The sequence below is a fragment of the Drosophila subpulchrella genome, unplaced genomic scaffold (genome assembly GCF_014743375.2).
Source record: "Drosophila subpulchrella strain 33 F10 #4 breed RU33 unplaced genomic scaffold, RU_Dsub_v1.1 Primary Assembly Seq15, whole genome shotgun sequence".
Taxonomy (NCBI): domain Eukaryota; kingdom Metazoa; phylum Arthropoda; class Insecta; order Diptera; family Drosophilidae; genus Drosophila; species Drosophila subpulchrella.
In genome coordinates, this window is record NW_023665489.1 from 729,828 (window position 1) to 749,269 (window position 19,442).

At 45.6% G+C, this 19,442-nt stretch overlaps 1 protein-coding gene across 3 annotated transcripts in view; it reads left to right on the forward strand.

Annotated features, from left to right (window-relative positions):
- The window catches only part of LOC119558936 (sodium/potassium/calcium exchanger 3), a 269,312-nt gene that overhangs the window by 186,349 nt on the left and 63,521 nt on the right, over positions 1-19,442 (forward strand). For all 3 annotated transcript variants that reach the window (XM_037872132.1, XM_037872133.1, XM_037872134.1), the window contains one exon: positions 6,683-7,054. In XM_037872132.1, coding sequence (XP_037728060.1) covers positions 6,683-7,054 — 372 coding nt within the window. The remainder of the gene's footprint in view (positions 1-6,682; positions 7,055-19,442) is intronic.

Consider the following 19,442-nt stretch of genomic DNA (forward strand, 5'->3'; position numbering starts at 1 on the left):
TTGCAACCGTATGTCATTTCTCTTTCTCTTTGTCTTAGCCGCTACGAGTACAAGGGAATTTAGATCTAGAATCCTGAACAACACATGTATCATGCTGATTTCGCATTGGCGGGCGGCATGTATAGTCCCACGGTACTTGGTTCGTATACACAGCTGATAGCCCTGCCAACTGAATACGAAGGTCAGGACATCTGGCAACACTACAGAACTTGCGAGAAGAAAGGAAAGAACTACTAGCTTTAGCGACCCTTTTACTTTTCTGTCTAATGCGACCCATTTTTTGTAAAGTTAATTATTGAACAAGAGTGAAGTGTACACAATATAAGCTAATGAATTAAAGGCTAAACTGTTTTATTTGAAGTTCAGTCGTTAACCTACTCCCAAGAGCCCCTTTTACGATGACAGCCGTATTTTCGGCACGGCGTCACAACCGAACACTTACTTTAAAAAACAAGGAAGAACGCTATAGTCGAGTACCTCGACTATCAGATACCCGTTACTCAGCTTAAGGGGCCAAAAAGAAATGGAGACATGCAAGCAGCAAAGCGAGATTGAAATGCGCCACCTACCCGTGATCTCAATATAGGGTTATACAAGTATGGGCGGTAGACAGATTTAACCATTTTGGGCGTTACAGTGGGCGTGGCGAACTTTTTGTGGATCAATCGATAGGTATTGACGAAACTAATACCTTTCAGTTAAAATTTTTTATCAAGCATGAAAATTGTGGGCGCCACAGGCTTAGGCGGCTTGTGGGCGTTAGAGTGGGCGAATAACAAACATGCGCTGCGTACAAGGCTACGGAATCTAAGCCTGAAATCCCAATTCTCTATCTTTAATAGTTTCCGAGATATCCGCGTTCATATTTGAGATTTTTTGAAGTTTTGTAGGAGACACAGTTTTAAGCGGCTTATGGGCGTTAGAGTGGGCGTGGAACCTTGCTGAAACAAACTTGCGTAAGAAGCTCAGGAATCGGCATGCCAAATCCCAAAAGCCTAGCTCTAATAGTTTCCGAGATCTCAGCGTTCATCCGAACGGACAGACAGACTGACATGGCTAGATCAACTTGGCTAGTGATCCTGATCAAGAATATTTATATTTTATGGGGTCGGAAACGCTTCCTTCTACCTGTAACATACTTTCCGACTAATCTAGTATACCCTTTTACTCTACGAGTTACGGGTTTAATAAACTATTTTGAAAGTCGTTAGCATTGAAGCTTCGAGTATAAAATACAAGGTGGAAAGGAAAACAATGAACGAAACTTTAAATGTTCAAGAAAACAATTATTATTCATCGTATAATCAAACATTTAAACCAAACGATGAAATGTAAATTACTATCCAAACTCAGGAGTACAAGTCCTTGCTTCCTCACGCAGATTACCTTAATTTTAAAGGAATTATTAGAAAAGATTCAATGAATTGACCTACAACTGATAATTTTACCACTTTTTATACCCATGCAGAGGGTATACTGATTTCAGTCAGAAGTTTGCAACGCAGCGAAGGAGACGTTTCCGACCCCATAAAGTATATATATTCTTGATCAGCATCACTAGACGAGTCGATCTAGCCATGTCCGACTGTACGTCCGTTTCTACGCAAGCTAGTCTCTCAGTTTTAAAGCAATTGGGCTAAAACTGTATTTTTAAATTTAATAATTATAACTGCAAGGGTATACAAACTTCGGCTTGCCGAAGCTAACTTCCTTTCTTGTTTTAAAAATAATTGTATTGCTTACTTTTTGGCTGAAATTAAGTACGAAATAATTGGATGTGAGATTGATAAAACACGATGTGTCGGTATGACTACTACCCTAAAAAATGTCTTATCTCTGGATAATATTCAAAGTCAAAATCTATAATATTCTGGATGGAGCAGTGGAGGCGAAACTTCTACGGGACCCCACTTCAACTTTTCTGTACCATAAAAAAATTTGCTGGGACTTGCTGACTATTATAAAAAAGTTTTGTTAAATTGTAAACACGAACTAGTGTTGGTGATAACTTAGAGTCTTGGCGATGTGTTTGAACAAACCAGAAATGAACAAACTTTTAAACTGGAAATGACGCCATGTAACTCCGAGCGATTGTACAAAAATTAAGATGTACGATATTATTAAAAGTGGTGTAAACCTACAAATCGCATTCCGGAGTTGGTATTCATATGTTAAGCCCAAATTGGGGTATGGCAGTAAACACAGCTGGAATGTGAAATTGTCGGCTAACCGCGTAAAACCAAGATTTGTCATAATTGGATTTACACTAAATGGAGAACTTATCATAAATAATTTATCAAACTTGAAAGTTCACTTAAATTCTGAGTCATATCCATATGATAATTTGAATGTCGATTATAGTAAGAATCAGTATGCTCACCTATATGAAATGTATACAAGATTTCAATCTATTTACTATAATCGTGAATCACAACCATTTTTGACCCCAAATGAATTTAAATTGAAGGCCCCTATTATTGTGGTTGATCTTTCATATCAAAACGAATCAGTGAAAACTGGTCCTATTGATGTGAGAATTTCAATAGAACTGAAGACACCAAGTCATGAAAATACCCAAGCTTACTGTCTCCTCATACATGACCGTTTAGTTGAATATAACCCATTAAACACACTAATACAACGAGTTGTTTAACATTCGAAAAATGTTGAAAGATACTGTTTCGATTGATGTTCAAGGTTTCTTTGATAATAATAATAATTTTGTTCTAAAGGAAATTGGAATTGTATTCGAAAAAGACCAAACTTGAATAATAGTTTTTTAATAGAGCCACCATATGATTTTACTTTGCCAAATACAAAATCTCGAAAGACTGCAGTTTGATTAATACACATTTGGTCAATATACATCACAAAATTTTTTTAAACTATGGAGAAAACAGTTTTCCACAAACTCGAAAGTATCTCAGGACAATTACAAACGGAAAACAAATTATTTGTAAAGGTGTGGAAAAGAAACGATTTCTACAGACGTTTTTTGGGAGTCGTCAGCTCATTAATATCGAGGAAATAGGCTGTCCGTCATTAAATAGGCTTAAAGGAAACCGGTTTCCCAATTGTGAAACGCACCTAAAGGGCGGGGTTTGTGCTCTTAACAATGCATACATTATTTTGACATTTTTTAGAAGTAGCTTCAAAACAATAAAATAATTTGTATACATAATTTTAAAGTTGAGACTAGATGTGTAAAAACCTACGAGATAACAAAATTAACGAAATGAAATTTCATGAGGAAATTTACCAATTTATTAAAGAATTTAAAGGACAGATAACACCAGTTTACAAAAAAAAATTGATGAAATACGCCATCAAGGAAACCTTTGTTTTCCGGTAAGGTACATCTCCCTGATTAAGAGAAGGGCACTTAAAATTTTTTCTATGGTACCAATTTTTTTTCCCACTTTTTTATTTTCTAACTTGAGTTCTTATAAACAAAATTTGGTCATCAAAGACAATCCGTTGGTAAATCGATTTTTTACAGATTTTTAAAGGTGTATACCTAAGTTCAGTATTCGGGAGCAGCGGCCGTTAAACATTATTTTAAATTTTCAGTGTTGGGGAACGTAAGAATTTGGTGCAAGTTGTAATGCATAACGTCAGTTTCCTTGCTATAAGAGCTGGGCAAGCTAAAAAGTATGCGATTGCAGTTACGAGAAAATAATTTTGGTATATTTTTAAGCCTAGTACTTAGATCGGCTAAGAGTTTCACTAGTCGAAAAATCTTATTCTTTGTAGTGTGACCGAAGTTTTCAAAGTTCACCCGCCATGCATTTGGCATGGTCTTACTTGCAAGCAGCTGGGCTTGTTGTCAAACGGAAAACAAATCAATTGGAGCAATTTAAATAAGAAGAGTCTGCTGGTGCACAAAGATATTAAAATAAAAATAAATGAAATTTTCAACGAATGTTTTCATTTATGTAAATTAGAAGTTTAAGGCTTCCTTCTCGTCCCACGGATGCTTCGCCATTTTTCCCGCGCCATCTGTAGTCCTATCTCCGAGCTGGCCAAGAATGGCTGGTGATGGCTGAAGGAGAAGTCCTCAATGGAGAGCTCGTCGGAGATCGAGCGATGTCCCATGTTCCTTCCCACTGGGATTCTCTAGTGAATCTCCTCCAGCGCTTCAACTTTTCTGTGGATTTGCCCCGTTGTGGTATTGCTTCCTGTCGCTCAAGTCCCACAATAATGGGCAACAGCTTGGATTAGGCGTCCTTTTTCATCTGCACTGACCTCCTTTAGCCGTTTTTGGTGATTTTCTTCATCGCTTCTGCACGAACACCGCCAAAGATTAAACTTCTTATTCTTTGGGCCGCGGCTAACGGCGTTCATCGAAATTCACTAGCAAAATCTGATATTTTTTCTGGTATTTCCTTAGCTCATCTGAGTACCGCTCTGAAAAACAGACCCGACGAAAAGCGTTAGCCGCGTATTTGCCTCTCGCTCACTCCTATGGTTAGCTCGCGGTTTTCGTTGATGTGAGTACTAGGCTTTAGCAAGGAAATAGCAAGGAAACTGACGTTTTGCATTACAACTTGGACCAAATTCTTACGTTCCCCTACACTGAAAATTTCAAATAATGTTTAACGGCCGCTGCTCCCGAATACTGAACTTGGGTATATACGTTTAAGAATCTGTAAAAAATCGATTTACCAACGGGTTGTCGTGATCAATGGCGCATATTCTCCGTTAAGGTTCAGCCTTCAAGAAAACAACATAAAAGTAATTTAGATTTTTAGGCGTGTATTTTAAAAGAAGCCATTTATGCCAGAGTTTTTGCATTTTTTCCAACTTTGACGAAGTGTAGCTTCTGAACTAATGAATGGAACTCAATGATGTGTATAAGAAAGTTAAAGGGCATTCTATTACTTGTAAGTCTTTGATGACCGAATTTGGCTTATAAGAACTCGAGTTAGAAAATAAAAAAGTGCGAAAAACGTTTTTTAGACTTAAAAAAAGTTGGTACCATAGAAACAATTTTAAGTGCCCTTTTCTTAATCAGGGACATGTACTTTACCGGAAAACAAAGGCTTCCTTAAAGGCGTATGTCATCGATTTTTTTTGTAAGCTGGTGTAATTGGTCAACAATTGGCCATACTACTAACGCCGCTGCCAGCGTCGGCGTTGCCCCAACCCACAGCTTAGATCAGATTATTCTTAAGTAATGTAAGATCAGTCCCGAATTGAGCATCAAATAAAATACAACGTGAAAGTTAAATTTTGGTCTTTAATATCCTGGTAGTTAACTTATATACCGTTAGCTGTGTCGGCTAACTGGATTTCGGGTTGACAGTTATAGTTGACAGTTTGGTTTCCCTACATTTATACATTTTTTTGCAATTGGATCTTTTTTTTGCGGAGCAGACCTCAGTGGGATGTACATCCCCGCAGGCAACGCAGACTGCCCCGAGAGTGCAGAATGTTTTCGTATTTCTGGAAGTTTATGCATTGGACCGGTCCATTTCGTTTGTGCGGTTCCTCAACGGAGATTTTGCGATGCAGTATGTATTGAAGCTTATGTATCGGATGAACTTCATAAAATTTGTTTGCACCAATGGTATCAGTAATATTTTTTAACCAGTTCATTGCAATTGGCTTGACGCATATATATATGTGAAAATCTTACTTACTTGTTATTTGGTGTTTGAGCATTTTTTGTTAGAGACATTTTTGGAACAGAGCTTTCAATGGTTTTCGTTATCTTGGGTGCATTGGTTTCCTTGCTTGACTGAGTGCCTAATTATACCCTTGCAGAGGGTATTATGATTTCAGTCAGAAGTTTGCAATGCAGTGAAAGAGACGTTTCGGACCCCAAAAAATATATATATTCTTGATCAGCATCACTAGACGAGTCGATCTAGCCATGTCCGTCTTTACGTCTTTCCGTCTGTCCTTCTGTCCGTCCTTTTCTACGCTATGTAGTCTCTTAGTTTTAAAGCTATCGGGCTGAAACTTTCCAAAAAGTCTTCTTTCTTTTGCAGGTAGTATATAAATCGGAACCAGTCGGATCGGACATTGAAGAAATACTCGAGGGAGGTAGACAGATTTAAGCGTTATGGGCGTTAGAGTGGGCGTGTCAAATTTTTTTTGGATCAATCGATAGGTTTTGACGAGACCAATACATTTCGGTTAAAATTTTTTATCTAGCATGAAAATTGTGGGCGCCACAGGCTTGGGCGGTTTGTGGGCGTTAGAGTGGGCGTGGCACTTTGCTAAAACTAACTTGCGCTGCACAGGAATCTCAGGAATCTGCTCGCCTAATCCCAGTATTGTAGCTTTTATAGTTTCCGAGATCTCAGCGTTCATCCGGACAGACAGACAGACGGACAAACGGACGGACGGACATCGCTAGATCGACTCGGCTAGTGATCCTGATCAAGAATATATACACTTTATGGGGTCGGAAAAGCTTCCTTCTGCCTGGTACATACTTTTTGACGAATCTAGTATACCCTTTTACTCTACGAGTAACGAATATAAATAGTGAAGAGTATGTTTTTGGTCCAAAAAACATCTTAAACCTCTCAAATAGAAAACAAACTATCGATAAAAACATAAACCAACAGTTCAAATATTAATAAATAAAATATGTAATAATCAAATTAAACTTCTAAAGAATAAAACGTAGCACTACCATTTACTATAATTAACATAAACAATTATTTCCCAGAAGCGCACACGGAGTCTGAGCTCTTAGACGTGGATCCAATGACGCGCGAGGAGGACCCGCTAAAAGGATTTCGCGAGCACATATGCACGACGCCGCAACCGGGTTCCAATTGCTGCCAGAAGACCTGGTGGGGGATCAAGTATCCGGCGGAACTGGTGCTCGCCTGCACGATTCCCAGTGTTAGGTTCATCTTTTTTCTGTCTATGTTTCTGTCCGTTATTTGGATTTCTGTTATATCCTATCTGCTTGCATGGTTCCTAACTATTGTTGGCTACAACCTTCAGATTCCGGACTCAATTATGGGGCTAACTATACTAGCCGCTGGCACCAGTGTGCCAGAAGTTGCGTCCTCCTATATCGTATCCAAAAAGGGTGAGTATATCTATTTATAGTATCAGTGCACCAAAAAATGGCGTTCTACATAGTTGTGATTAACTGTACATTTTTGATAGTATGCTTAAGAATTTAATCGATTTCTTTTTTTTTCAATATACAACATTTAAAACGAGGAGATTAATATTCCATCCATTCATTTAAAAGTTATAAGCAATTAAAATGACCACAGCTAGGAGCTCGTGTGCAATTATTTTACTGTCGCTTTTTTATACCCGTCACTCGTAAAGTAAAAGGATATATTGCATTAGTTGTGTTCATGTTGATCTCTTATTAAAGACTGCTTTATTTAATGTGCTACTTACAGTGTTGAAAGATTTTCTTAAAAGTGAACCGAGCATGTATATAGAATGGAGGAATACAAAAACAGATGTGAGCTACAAAATTGACAATATATAACACATCTCCTCCTCTAATTAAGAACGATTAGGATATTTGGCTTTTCTGAAATCCTTGGCTTTGAAACGATCCACTTCCTGGCGAACAAGACTGCTCGTTCTGGTTGAGGTTGCCTCGGTTGCTGGGTAGATGTTGTGCAGCTATGGGGCGGCTCAGGTTCAGGATCACGTTGCTGAACAGCAGGTGGAATTTCTGTTTGATCTTCTATTTGCGTTGGTTGACTGGAAGCTGATTGTGGGATTTCAGAGACCCACCAAAACTCTGGAGGTTTTTCGATGGAGCTTCTGATGAGAGCTTCGATTTCAGCTGATTGACATGACGCTTGCCATAGCCATTTGAGGTGCGATCGATGAAGAGCACTTAATAGTTACGAGTGTGGACCATTTGATTAATGACGTACTTGTTAACTGAATGCTTGGCATTGACAGGCTGCTCGAAAAGTTGACTTTGCACTGTACGGACTGGACGACCGTAAATTAACTCGGCAGAAGACTTTCCTTGGGAATTTTGAGTGATCCTGTAAGAATAAAGATATTTTGTTACTGCTACTTGGCCTGGTATACCGTCGTTAAGGTTATTTTTGACTCCGAATTTGAACGTCTGAACAAAACGCTTTGCTAACACGTTGGATGCAGGATGGAATGGTGCTGTGGTTATGTGTTTTATTCCGTGTTGTTTGCAGAATTCAAAAAAGGCGTTAGCCGTAAGCTGCGGACCGTTATCGCTGAACATGGTTTTTGGGTATCCTTCGATGGCGAAAATCGATGATAGTGAAGCGATCGTGTTGGCGGTTGTAGTGGATGACATTTGAACTACGAATGTAAACTGCGAGTAGGCGTCTACGCAGATAAGCCACATAGAGTCAAATACTGGTCCGGCGAAGTCGATATGAATTCGCTCTCATGCTGTTGTTGCTGCAGTCCTACTTTGGTACTCTTTCGGAGGAGCAGGATTGTTGCTCTTGCAGATGCTGCATGACTGATCAAGGTTTTTAATGTCTTCGTCAATTGTAGGCCACCAAACATGTTGTCTAGCTAACTGCTTGAATCGAACAATGCCTCAATGTCCTGCGTGAAACAGCTTCAGAATATGCGCTTGAAGAGTCACTGGAATTACTACACGACTTGCATCTGTGTGTAGGCAAAGCAAATTTTTTTAGAGCGTGAGGGTACTGTGAGGAGTTGAATAACTCCCGACAAATAGAAGCAGCAGCAGACGGCCGCTTACCAGATACGCGAATTCGCGTAGTAACGGCGCGGCGAGGAGAGTTTGGAGACTTGGATGGAGAAAAAGAGAATTTGGAGACCAAGGAGCGAAAAATGAGAGAATGGAGACTTGGCGGGCAGAGCAAGAGTGCCGTGTGCAAAAGCGGATAACGGAACTCCACCGGACTTTGGACTCTCCCGTGAACTTTGGACCGGGAGAGGAAGTGCCACATCTCGGCAGTGGAGCGGCACACAGGCGTGCCACAAGCATCACGGGAATCAGCGGGACGGCAGCTGTGGGCAGAGCATCGGTTGGAAGCGGTACGTGAAGGAGGAAGCGAGTCGTCGGAAACAGCGCCGTGGGAAGCACACAAGGAGCAAGATCGCCACGTCGAGACGTTCGGGATTGGGACATCAGGAATCTCCGAATTGAGACACAAGTGGCTGAGTTCCGGAAGGCATCACACGGCTAAGTCAAGGCGTTCGTTTTCCAACATTGTCACGACCACACCTTGGCGAGTCGCCCGGCGGGTCTGTCACAGACAAGCGGAAGGGGCCTACGACGAAGAACCGTCAGCTTGGGGGGGAAAGTTGTATGAGACCCAGCGTGCCTTGCCCGACCAAGCAGGACCTGGCGTGACGGACGAGCGGTAGAACGATTTGCGGTTTCAAGAGGCGGTCGCCTAGAGAGCCCTGCGATTACCGGCGAAGTTCCCGAACAGCAACCGCCCAACTCCGCGAGTGCCAGAACGACAAGCTACTGGTCAGGAGACAGCGCAGAGGACATCGGCAGCGACGCCAGCAGACATTTCCGGCAGCCACGTTACCATCGCCGCGCGGAGCTCATTGGGGAGCGTAGGTGCGTCGCGGACGTCAAGCATTAGGGTGAAGCCGGGTGGAACGTTCGTCTGCACTAGGCGTAAAGCAAAGTGAACTGCTAGGCAGCTTCCTGGCGGCAGCCTTGACTGTCAGCGCGATCTGAGCAAGAACCTAGCGGGACCGTCCGCGACAGAACAAGGGACAGGTATTGCCTCAAAAGGCGTCGGCCTGGAGAGCAAGGCTTGTTCACCCTAGTCTGAGAACGGTGACGGTTCCCTAAGCCCACAAGGCCGAACTCTCTGCGAGTCTAAGGCGCAACAAGCGACCCCGAGGCAGCGCGTCGGCAAGCAAGCAGAGGCGGCCACTACGAGCGTCCCGAGACACAGGAGCCAGCGGACGTCGAGTCAACGCGTCGACAAGCCAGGAAGAGGAGCACTAGCAGCCGGCGGAACCAGAGCAAGGAGATACCGAAGCCAGCCCAGCCACACACCCGCTGTACTAATACCACGAGAATAAATCCCACTGTTGCCATTTGAACCCTTTTGCTTTCTCACTGATCTACGGGGCAGTCACGTCATATAAATTTGGTGGGACGAACACATAATCTTCTGAGCTAGCCGCACGAATCTCGTAGCGAGCAGACAACAAAATCAGTTCGTTACATCTGGCGCCCAACGTGATTGTCCCAACAGTGAGAACAGCACAATAAAAACTGGAAAGAAGTGGATTTACCGCCTTAAGAAGGATTACTTCGCCCATGTCGCACAGAGGCTTAATGTCGCCCTGGAAGGCAGGCTAGACGACATGAGGAAGGCACTATCGGAATATTACTCAGAAACAGAGAACGATCCACAACTCGTCGACATCTGGGCCGAGCTGGAGGCTACATACCACGACAGAGCCGGCCCAAGCATTACGTTAACGAACGCTGAAGGGGACAACCTGGTGGCAAGCCTGAGCATTGACAACATGCAAAAAGAGGCCCACAGAAGAGAATCAAGCCAAGATAAGAAAACAGCAGCGCTGACCCCGAGACCAAGCCAGTCGGACTATGCAAAGGTCGCTAAACAGGTCCGCAAATGGTCGTTCAGGTTCGACGGGGCGGAAAAACCATTTGAGTTCCTGGAGCAGGTAGAATGGTCCGCCAACACGTACAGCTTGGAGCTTGATATGATCCCTCGAGCGATGCCGGAGTTGCTAAAAGGAAGGGCTTTGAAATGGTTCATCGCCAACAACAAGCAATGGAGAACTTGGGCAGAATTCATAGAAAGCTTCCAAACATATTTTCTGCCAAGAGATTTCTTCACCAGGCTGGCGGACCAGGTCCGGCAAAGGAAGCAGGGCTTCAGCGAGTCGTTCAAGGACAACATGATCGACATGCAGACGATGGTGAGGCCACTTAACTATTCTACGAAAGAGACGTTAAGGGTCATTAAAGAGAACTGAACCGCAAGCCTACGGATTTTCTTAAGAGCATACAAAGTGTCGGACCTGGGCACGCTAATGATCCTAGCCGATGAGTACGAAGAACTTGAAAAGGAACGGGAAGCTTTCGCACAGGAGAACAAGTTCTCAAAGACCAAGTCGGCGTCACCAACACAGGTGACATGCAGAAGATGCGAGGAAACAGATAACCAGGACACACGAGGAAACGACCAATGGTCACCACCACACCAAGCCAGACGACAGCAGGCAACAGACGCACCACGCGGAGGCCATTGGGCACCACCCCCACAGCAACAGAGACAGCCAAACAATACCTTGTGGAGGCCGCCAAGCAACACACAGAGGCCACAAGATGCCAACCATATCAAAGACCCGCAGGAGGCCTGTCGGAAATGCAGTGGGAACGGACACTGGGCTAGAGGATGTCGAAACCAGCGGCTGCTGTTTTGCTGGATATGCGGCAAGGTGGGTGTTAGGAGCGTCGATTGCTGCCAAGGATCGGGAAATGGCCAGCGATCTCAGCCGCAGAGAGGCGAGCGGGGATCGCACAATGCCACCTCTCCAAACTAACGGGCAAGCTAGTCGAGGAGGAGCAGCAGTTGTCCGCAGCTGTGATGATTGGTGGGAAAAGCTACAAAGCCACAATCGAAGCTATCAGTAGCAGTCGTTCAACAAGTAAACGAGTTGGACGATGCTACAGCGTTCCTTGAAACACAGCTGGCATACTTCAGCACAATGACGGGAACATCGAATATGGCAGAACACCAGATCAAAATGAAGGACGACAAGCCAATAAAGCAGAGATACTACCCAAAGAACCAAAAAATTCAAGGGGAAATCAACGCAAAGGTGAACGAGCTTCTCCAAATGGGGTTCATAGAGCATTCAAAGAGCCCGTACAGCTCCCCCATCGTGATGGTGAAAAATAAGACAGGCAAGTGGAGACTGTGTGTCGACTTTAGACAGATCAACGCGAAGTCAGTGAAGGATGCCTACCCAATGCCCCGCAATAGCTTCAGGAGGGTGCAGCTGGATCAAGGACATGGGCGAAAAGATAAGGACCCAACCGCAGAAGTACCCGGACTATGTTATTGAGGGTGAGACACTATACAGAAACATACCTCACCGAGCAGGCAGTGAAGACGTCGCGTCATGGAAGATGTGCGTCCCAAAGTCGCTACGAGAAACACTGTTGAGGGAGAACCACGACGCACCGTCTGCGGGACACGTAGGAAGCCGAAGGACAATTGCACGGTTGGCAGCCCGATACTACTGGCCGGGCATGCATAGAGACGCCCGAGCCCACGTACGAAAATGCGAGATTTGCATGCGGTTTAAGCCCAATCAGATGCAGGCGGCCGGGAAGATGTTGACCCAAGTGCCGGATGAACCATGGGCCACGGTATGCGCAGACTTCGTGGGACCCCTACGAAGATCTAAGCACGGGAATCAAATGCTGCTGGTCATGATAGACAGATTTTCGAAGTGGACGGAACTGGTGCCCCTGCGCAGTGCGGCAGCCGAGTCGCTCAAAAAGGCGTTTAGGGAGCGCATAATCGCAAGGTACGGGGTCCCGAAGGTGGTCATAATGAACAACGGAGTACAGTTTGCAAGCCGCATCTTTAAAACTTTCCTGGCTGAAATGGGTATCAGACAACAGTTCACCGCACCATACACACCACAAGAGAATCCGACCGAACGTGCAAACAGAACGGTCAAGACCATGATTGCGCAATTCGCAGGGCACGACCAGAGAAACTGGGACGAGAAGTGGCCGGAGATTATGCTAGCAGTGAACGCGAGCACATCGGAATCCACCGGCCATACACCGGCGTTTCTTACCCAGGGCAGGGAACCACGTCTACCCAGTAGCCTATATGATAAGGAAACCCTAGGCACTGGACGAGCTACGGAGACCGCTGAGGAAAATGCCAACAAACTAAGAGAGGTATTCGAGATCGTGCGGCGAAATATGGAAAAGGCGTCCCAGGACCAAGCCAGACACTATAATCTGAGAAGGAGGCAATGGTCACCAGCGGTGGGCGACATAGTGTGGGCCAAGGAGCATCACCTCTCCAAAGCGGCTGAAGGATTCGCTGCAAAACTAGCCCCGAGGTACGATGGCCCTTACCAGGTGGTAGATTTCGTCTCTCCAGTGATCTGTAAAATCCGCCACACACAATCGAAGAAAGAAAGGACAGTTCACGTTGGCGAGCTCAAGAAACAACAAAACGAGCAGACAGCAGAAACGTCAAATGTCTAAGAACAGGTATGAGGTGACAAGACTAGGCGTCAGGCCGAAGCGAGAGTCATCCATACGCCACACGGAAAGGACAATCAGGATAGCACAAGGACATGGATAAGGATTTCACGTTGGTCCAGACTGCGAGGCCACAGGATTATGCGTCAGGCCTAAGCGAGAGTCATCCACACGCCACGCAGAAAGGTCAACCATAAGGATAGGTCACAAGGACGTGGATAAGGATGGTTGGTGAACCCAACCGCAAGGCAACAGGATTCAGCGTCGGGCAGTTGCCAGAGTCATCCGCGATTACGCCAGGCGGAAGGAACACTTACAAAACGGCAACAGACACGCAAGTCAACAGGTTTCAGCGTCGGACGCGAGCCAGAGTCAACCGTTTATGCCACGTAGAAGAGAGTATGCGCGGAGGGAGACAAGCAACACAAGGCGCGCAGTCCAGGCACACACCGTAGCATCCGGAGATTCTTAAGGGAAGGCGTCGGACGAACTCGTCTAGTTGTTAACCGAGGAAAGGAAGAGGACTGTGCAGAATCAGATCTACACCGTAGCCAGCTGGTAACAAAAGACAGAAACACGCACCGCACCAACATTTAACAAAAAAAAAGAGAAAAAAACAAGGAAGAACGCTATAGTCGAGTACCTCGACTATCGGATACCCGTTACTCAGCTAAAGGGACCAAGGGGAAATGGAGATATGCAGAGTGGGCGTGGCATATTCGAATAACAAACTTGCGCTGCGTACAAGGCTACGGAATCTAAATCTGAAATCCCAATGCTCTATCTTTGATAGTTTCCGAGATATCCGCGATCATACTTACGATTTTTTGAAGTTTGTGGGCGTTAAAGTGGGCGTGGCAAACTTTTTTTTATGTCAATCGATAGGTATTGATGAGTACAATTCATTTCAGTTTAAATTTTTACTCTAGCATTAAACTGTAGGAGCCACAGTTTTGGGCGAATTGTGGGCGTTAGAGTGGGCGTGGCACTCTACTGAAACAAACTTGCGCTGCGGAAGAAGCTCAGGAATCTGCACGCCAAATCTCAATAGCCTAGTTCTTATAGTTTCCGAGATCTCAGCGTTCATCCGGACAGACAGACAGACGGACAGACGGACAGACGGACAAACGGACAGACGGACACGGCTAGATCGACTCGGCTAGTGATCCTGATCAAGAATATATATACTTTATGGGGTCGGAAACGCTTTCTTCTGCCTGTTATATACTTTCCGACGAATCTAGTATACCCTTTTACTCTACGAGTAACGGGTATAAACGCCAAATATAACTGACTTTTTAGTAATGGTCGCGCCTTTCTGTGGGCACGGATCTGGCTATCGACAGAGAAGAAAAAGCTTGTTACACTGTACTGTCAACACCGATCAATTCTGAAACCCTTCGCAATAACGTCGAAAAGGATAAACTTCTCGAACAGGTCCTACGGTATGTTACTGAAAGTTGGCCAGAAAAACTCTAGCAAGGCGATATGTTGCCATACTTCAATTGAAAGTGTAATGTAACGAACTGATTTTTTTGTCTGCTCGCTACGAGAGTCGTGCGGCTAGCTCAGAAGATTGTGTGTTCGTCCCACCAAATTTATATGACATGACTGTCCCGTAGATCAGTGAGAAAACAAAGGGTTCAAATGGTAACAGTGGGATTTATTCTCGTGGTATTAGTACAGCGGGTGTGTGGCTGGGCTGGCTTCGGTATCTCCTTGCTCTGGTTCCGCCGGCTGCTAGTGCTCCTCTTCCTGGCTTGTCGACGCGTTGACTCGACGTCCGCTGGCTCCTGTGTCTCGGGACGCTCGTAGTGGCCGCCTCTGCTTGCTTGCCGACGCGCTGCCTCGGGGTCGCTTGTTGCGCCTTAGACTCGCAGAGAGTTCGGCCTTGTGGGCTTAGGGAACCGTCACCGTTCTCAGACTAGGGTGAACAAGCCTTGCTCTCCAGGCCGACGCCTTTTGAGGCAATACCTGTCCCTTGCTCTGTCCCGGACGGTCCCGCTAGGTTCTTGCTCAGATCGCGCTGACAGTCAAGGCTACCGCCAGGAGGCTGCCAAGCAGATCACTTTGCTTTACGCCTAGCGCAGACGAACGTTTCACCCGGCTTCACCCTACAGCTTGACGGCCGCGACGATGGTAACGTGGCTGCCGGAAATGTCTGCTGGCGTTACCGGCCTTAAAAAGAATACATATTCTTGATCAAGATCACTAACGATCCATTTTAAGACCATGTTAAGTCCCATTCTGTTTTATGGGGTCAAATTATTTTAAAGCTACAGTGCATTAAGTCCTTCTACATTAAAAACAACGAAGAACGCTATAGTCGAGTACCTCGACTATCAGATACCCGTTACTCAGCTAAAGGGACCAAAGGAAAATGGAGGTATGCAAGCAGAAAAGCGAGATTGAAATGCGTCACCCCCGCGATCTCAATATATGGTTATGTGGGCGATATACAGACTTAGGCGTTATGGGCTTTATAGTGGGCGTGGCAAATTTTTTTTTTGGTCAATCGGTGTGAATTGACGAGACCAATACATTTCAGTTAAAATTTTGTATCTAACATGAAAATTGTGGGCGCCACAGGTTTGGGCGGCTTGTGGGCGTTAGAGTGGGCGTGGCATATTCGCATAACAAACTTGCGCTTTGTACAAGGCTACGGAATCTAAATCTGAAATCCCAATTCTCTATCTTTGATAGTTTCCAAGATATCCGCGTTCATACTAACGATTTTTTAAAGTTTGTGGGCGGTTTATGGGCGTTAAAATGGGCGTGGCAAACATTTTTTTGGCTCAATCGATAGGTATTTATGAGAACAATAGCATCAAAACTGTTAGAGTCACAGTTTTAGGCGGCTTGTGGGCGTTAGAGTGGGCGTGGTACTCAGCTAAAACAAACTTGCGCTGCGCAGGAGTCTCAGGAATCTGCATGCCTAGTCCCATTATTGTAGCTCTTATAGTATTCGAGATCTCAGCGTTCATACGGACAGACGGACAGACGGATAGACGGACATGGCTAGATCGACTCGGCTAGTGATCCTGATCAAGAATATATATACTTTATGGGGTCGGAATCGCTTTTTCTGCCTGTTACATACTTTCCGACGAATCTAGTATACCCCTTTACTCTACGAGTAACGGGTATAATAACCTTTGGTAGAATTGTTATGTCTTTAAAATTAAAAGATTTCACCACGTCACCGAAGGTTAGGTTAGGGTAGGGCGGCTGTCGGACTATAGTCCGACACACTTTGACCTCTATGGGTCCGTTATGATACCGCATGATCTGGTCTTTCATTTTCTAGGTTCCCATATCTTATATGTTTCAACCTGTGTTAAGTTGATCAGCATGTCTTTCACCCGGAAGGTTTCACAAAAGAACTTATGTTTTTAAGATTAATCTCCGATATTTCGGTAAGATCGTCGATGAAGGCGCTTGCTAAGTGTTTCAGTCTGCATAAGGCTGGGCAGAAGCAGATAAGCTGTTCTACCGATTCCTCTTCCTCTTCATCCCTGCAGCTTCTACAGAAGTAATTTTTTGGGGCTTTTAGCCTGACAGCATGTGTGCCAACGAGCCAGTGACCTGTAAGGGCTCAAACTAGCATGCCACACTCTGTGCGGCTGAATTCTAGCAGCGGGCGTTATAGTGGGCGTGGCTCACTGACGAAACAAACTTGCGCTGCGCAGGAATCTCAGGAATCTGCATGCCTGATCCCAGTACTGTAGCCTTTATATTGCTTGCGAGATCACAGCGTTCATATGGATAGACGTACATGGCTAGATCGACTCGGCTAGTGATCCTGATCAAGAATATTGTGAGGAACTGATTTTGTATGTCTGCTCGCTACGAGATTCGTGCGGCTAGCTCAGAAGATTGTGTGTTCGTCCCACCAAATTTATATGACGTGACTGCCCCGTAGATCAGTAAGAAAACAAAGGGTTCAAATGGTAACAGTGGGATTTATTCTCGTGGTATTAGTACAGCGGGTGTGTGGCTGGGCTGGCTTCGGTATCTCCTTGCTCTGGTTCCGCCGGCTGCTAGTGCTCCTCTTCCTGGCTTGTCGACGCGTTGACTCGACGTCCGCTGGCTCCTGTGTCTCGGGACGCTCGTAGTGGCCGCTTCTGCTTGCTTGCCGACGCGCTGCCTCGGGGTCGCTTGTTGCGCCTTAGACTCGCAGAGAGTTCGGCCTTGTGTGCTTAGGGAAGCGTCACCGTTCTCAGACTAGGGTGAACAAGCCTTGCTCTCCAGGCCGACGCCTTTCGAAGCAATACCTGTCCCTTGCTCTGTCCCGGACGGTCCCGCTAGGTGTTTGCTCAGATCGCGCTGACAGTCCCGGCTGCCGCCAGGAAGCTTCCTAGTAGTTCACTTTGCTTTACTACTAGCGCAGACGAACTTTCCACCCGGCTTCACCCTAATGCTTATCGTCCGTGACGCGCCTGCGCTTCCCAATGAGCTTCGCGCGGCGATGGTAACGTGGCTGCCGGAAATGTCTGCTGGCGTCGCTGCCGATGTCCTCTGCGTTGTCTCCTGACCAGTAGCTTGTCGTTCTGGCACTCGGGGAGTTGGGCGGTTGCTGTTCAGGAACTTCGCCGGTAATCGCAGGGCTCTCCAGGCGACCGCCCCTTGAAACCGCCAATCGATCTACCGCTCGTCCGTCACGCCAGGTCCTGCTTGGTCGGGCAAGGTACGCTGGGTCTCAGACAACTTTCCTCCCCAAACTGACGGTTCTTCGTCGTAGGGCTCTTCCGCTTGTCTCTGACAGACCCGTCGGGCGACTCGCCAGGGTGTGGTCGTGACAAAGTTGGAAAAACGAACGCCTTCACTTAGCCGTGTGATGCCTTCCGGAACTCAGCCACTTGTGTCTCAATTCGGAGATTCCTGATGTCCCAATCCCGAACGTCTCGACGTGGCGATCTTGCTCCTTGTGTGCTTCCCACGGCGCTGCTTCCGACGACTCGCTTGGTTGTAGCTCCCTCGTAGATTACTTGCTTGACTGACTAATCACTTGGTACTTTAACTGATCTTGAAGGTTTGACTCCTCGTGATCGACTGATCCAGCTGCCAGCGCTCTGCGGCCTTATATAGGGCCTCCGGGAACCGTTATTTCCCTTTTGCGCACGGCCCGCTGGATCTCTCCACTCCGGGTCCAAAGTCCGTGCCTTGGGTTGACCCACTTGTCCTTCACGTACCGCTCCCAACCGATGCTCTGCCCACAGCTGCCGTCCCGCTGATTCCCGTGAAGCTTGTGGCACGCCTGTGTGCCACTCCACTGCCGAGATGTGGCACTTCTTCTCCCGGTCCAAAGTTCACGGGAGAGTCCAAAGTCCGGTGGAGTTCCGTTATCCGCTTTCGCACACGGCACTCTTGCCTTGCCCGTGAAGTCTCCATTCTCTCATTCTCCGCTCCTTGGTCTCCAATCTCTCCTGATCTCCAACCTTGGTCTCCAAACTCTCTCGTTCTCCATCAAAGTCTCCAAACTCTCTTGTTCTCCATCAAAGTCTAAAAAAACTCTCTTCGCCGCGCCGTTACTACGCGAATTCGCCGCGTATCTGGTAAGCGGCCGGCCATCTGCTGCTGCTTCTATTTGTGAGGAGTTATTCAACTCCTCACAACATTTCATGACAAAGAAACGACCTTTACAATTTGTATACCCTTGCAGAGGGTATATTGATTTCAGTCAGAAGTTTGCAACGTAGTGAAGGAGACGTTTCCGATCCCATAAAGTATATATATTCCTGATCAGCATGACTAGACGAGTCGATCTAGCCATGACCGTCTGTCCGTCAGTTTCTACGCAAAGTCTCTCAGTGTGAAAAAAGTCTCGGGCTGAAGCTTTCCCAAAAGTCTTATATCTTTTGCAGGTAGTATATAAGTCGTATCCAGCCGGATCGGACTACTATATCTTATAGCTCCCATAGGAATAATCGAAAAAAAAATAAAAAAAATTTATATCTTTAGAGTTTTTTAGCATATACCCTCCTAGGCTTGGAAATAACATTTTATACCCTTGCAGAGGGTATAATGATTTCAGTCAGAAGTTTGCAAAGCAGTGAAGTAGACGTTTCCGACCCCATAAAGTATATATATTCTTTCACTATATTCAGCATCACTAGACAAGTCGATCTAGCCATGTCCGTCTGACGATCGTAAAATCGGTGGGAAAATAATATGAAACAAATTATAACTTCGGTGTTTTTATACCCTTGCAGAGGGTATAATGATTTCAGTCAGAAGT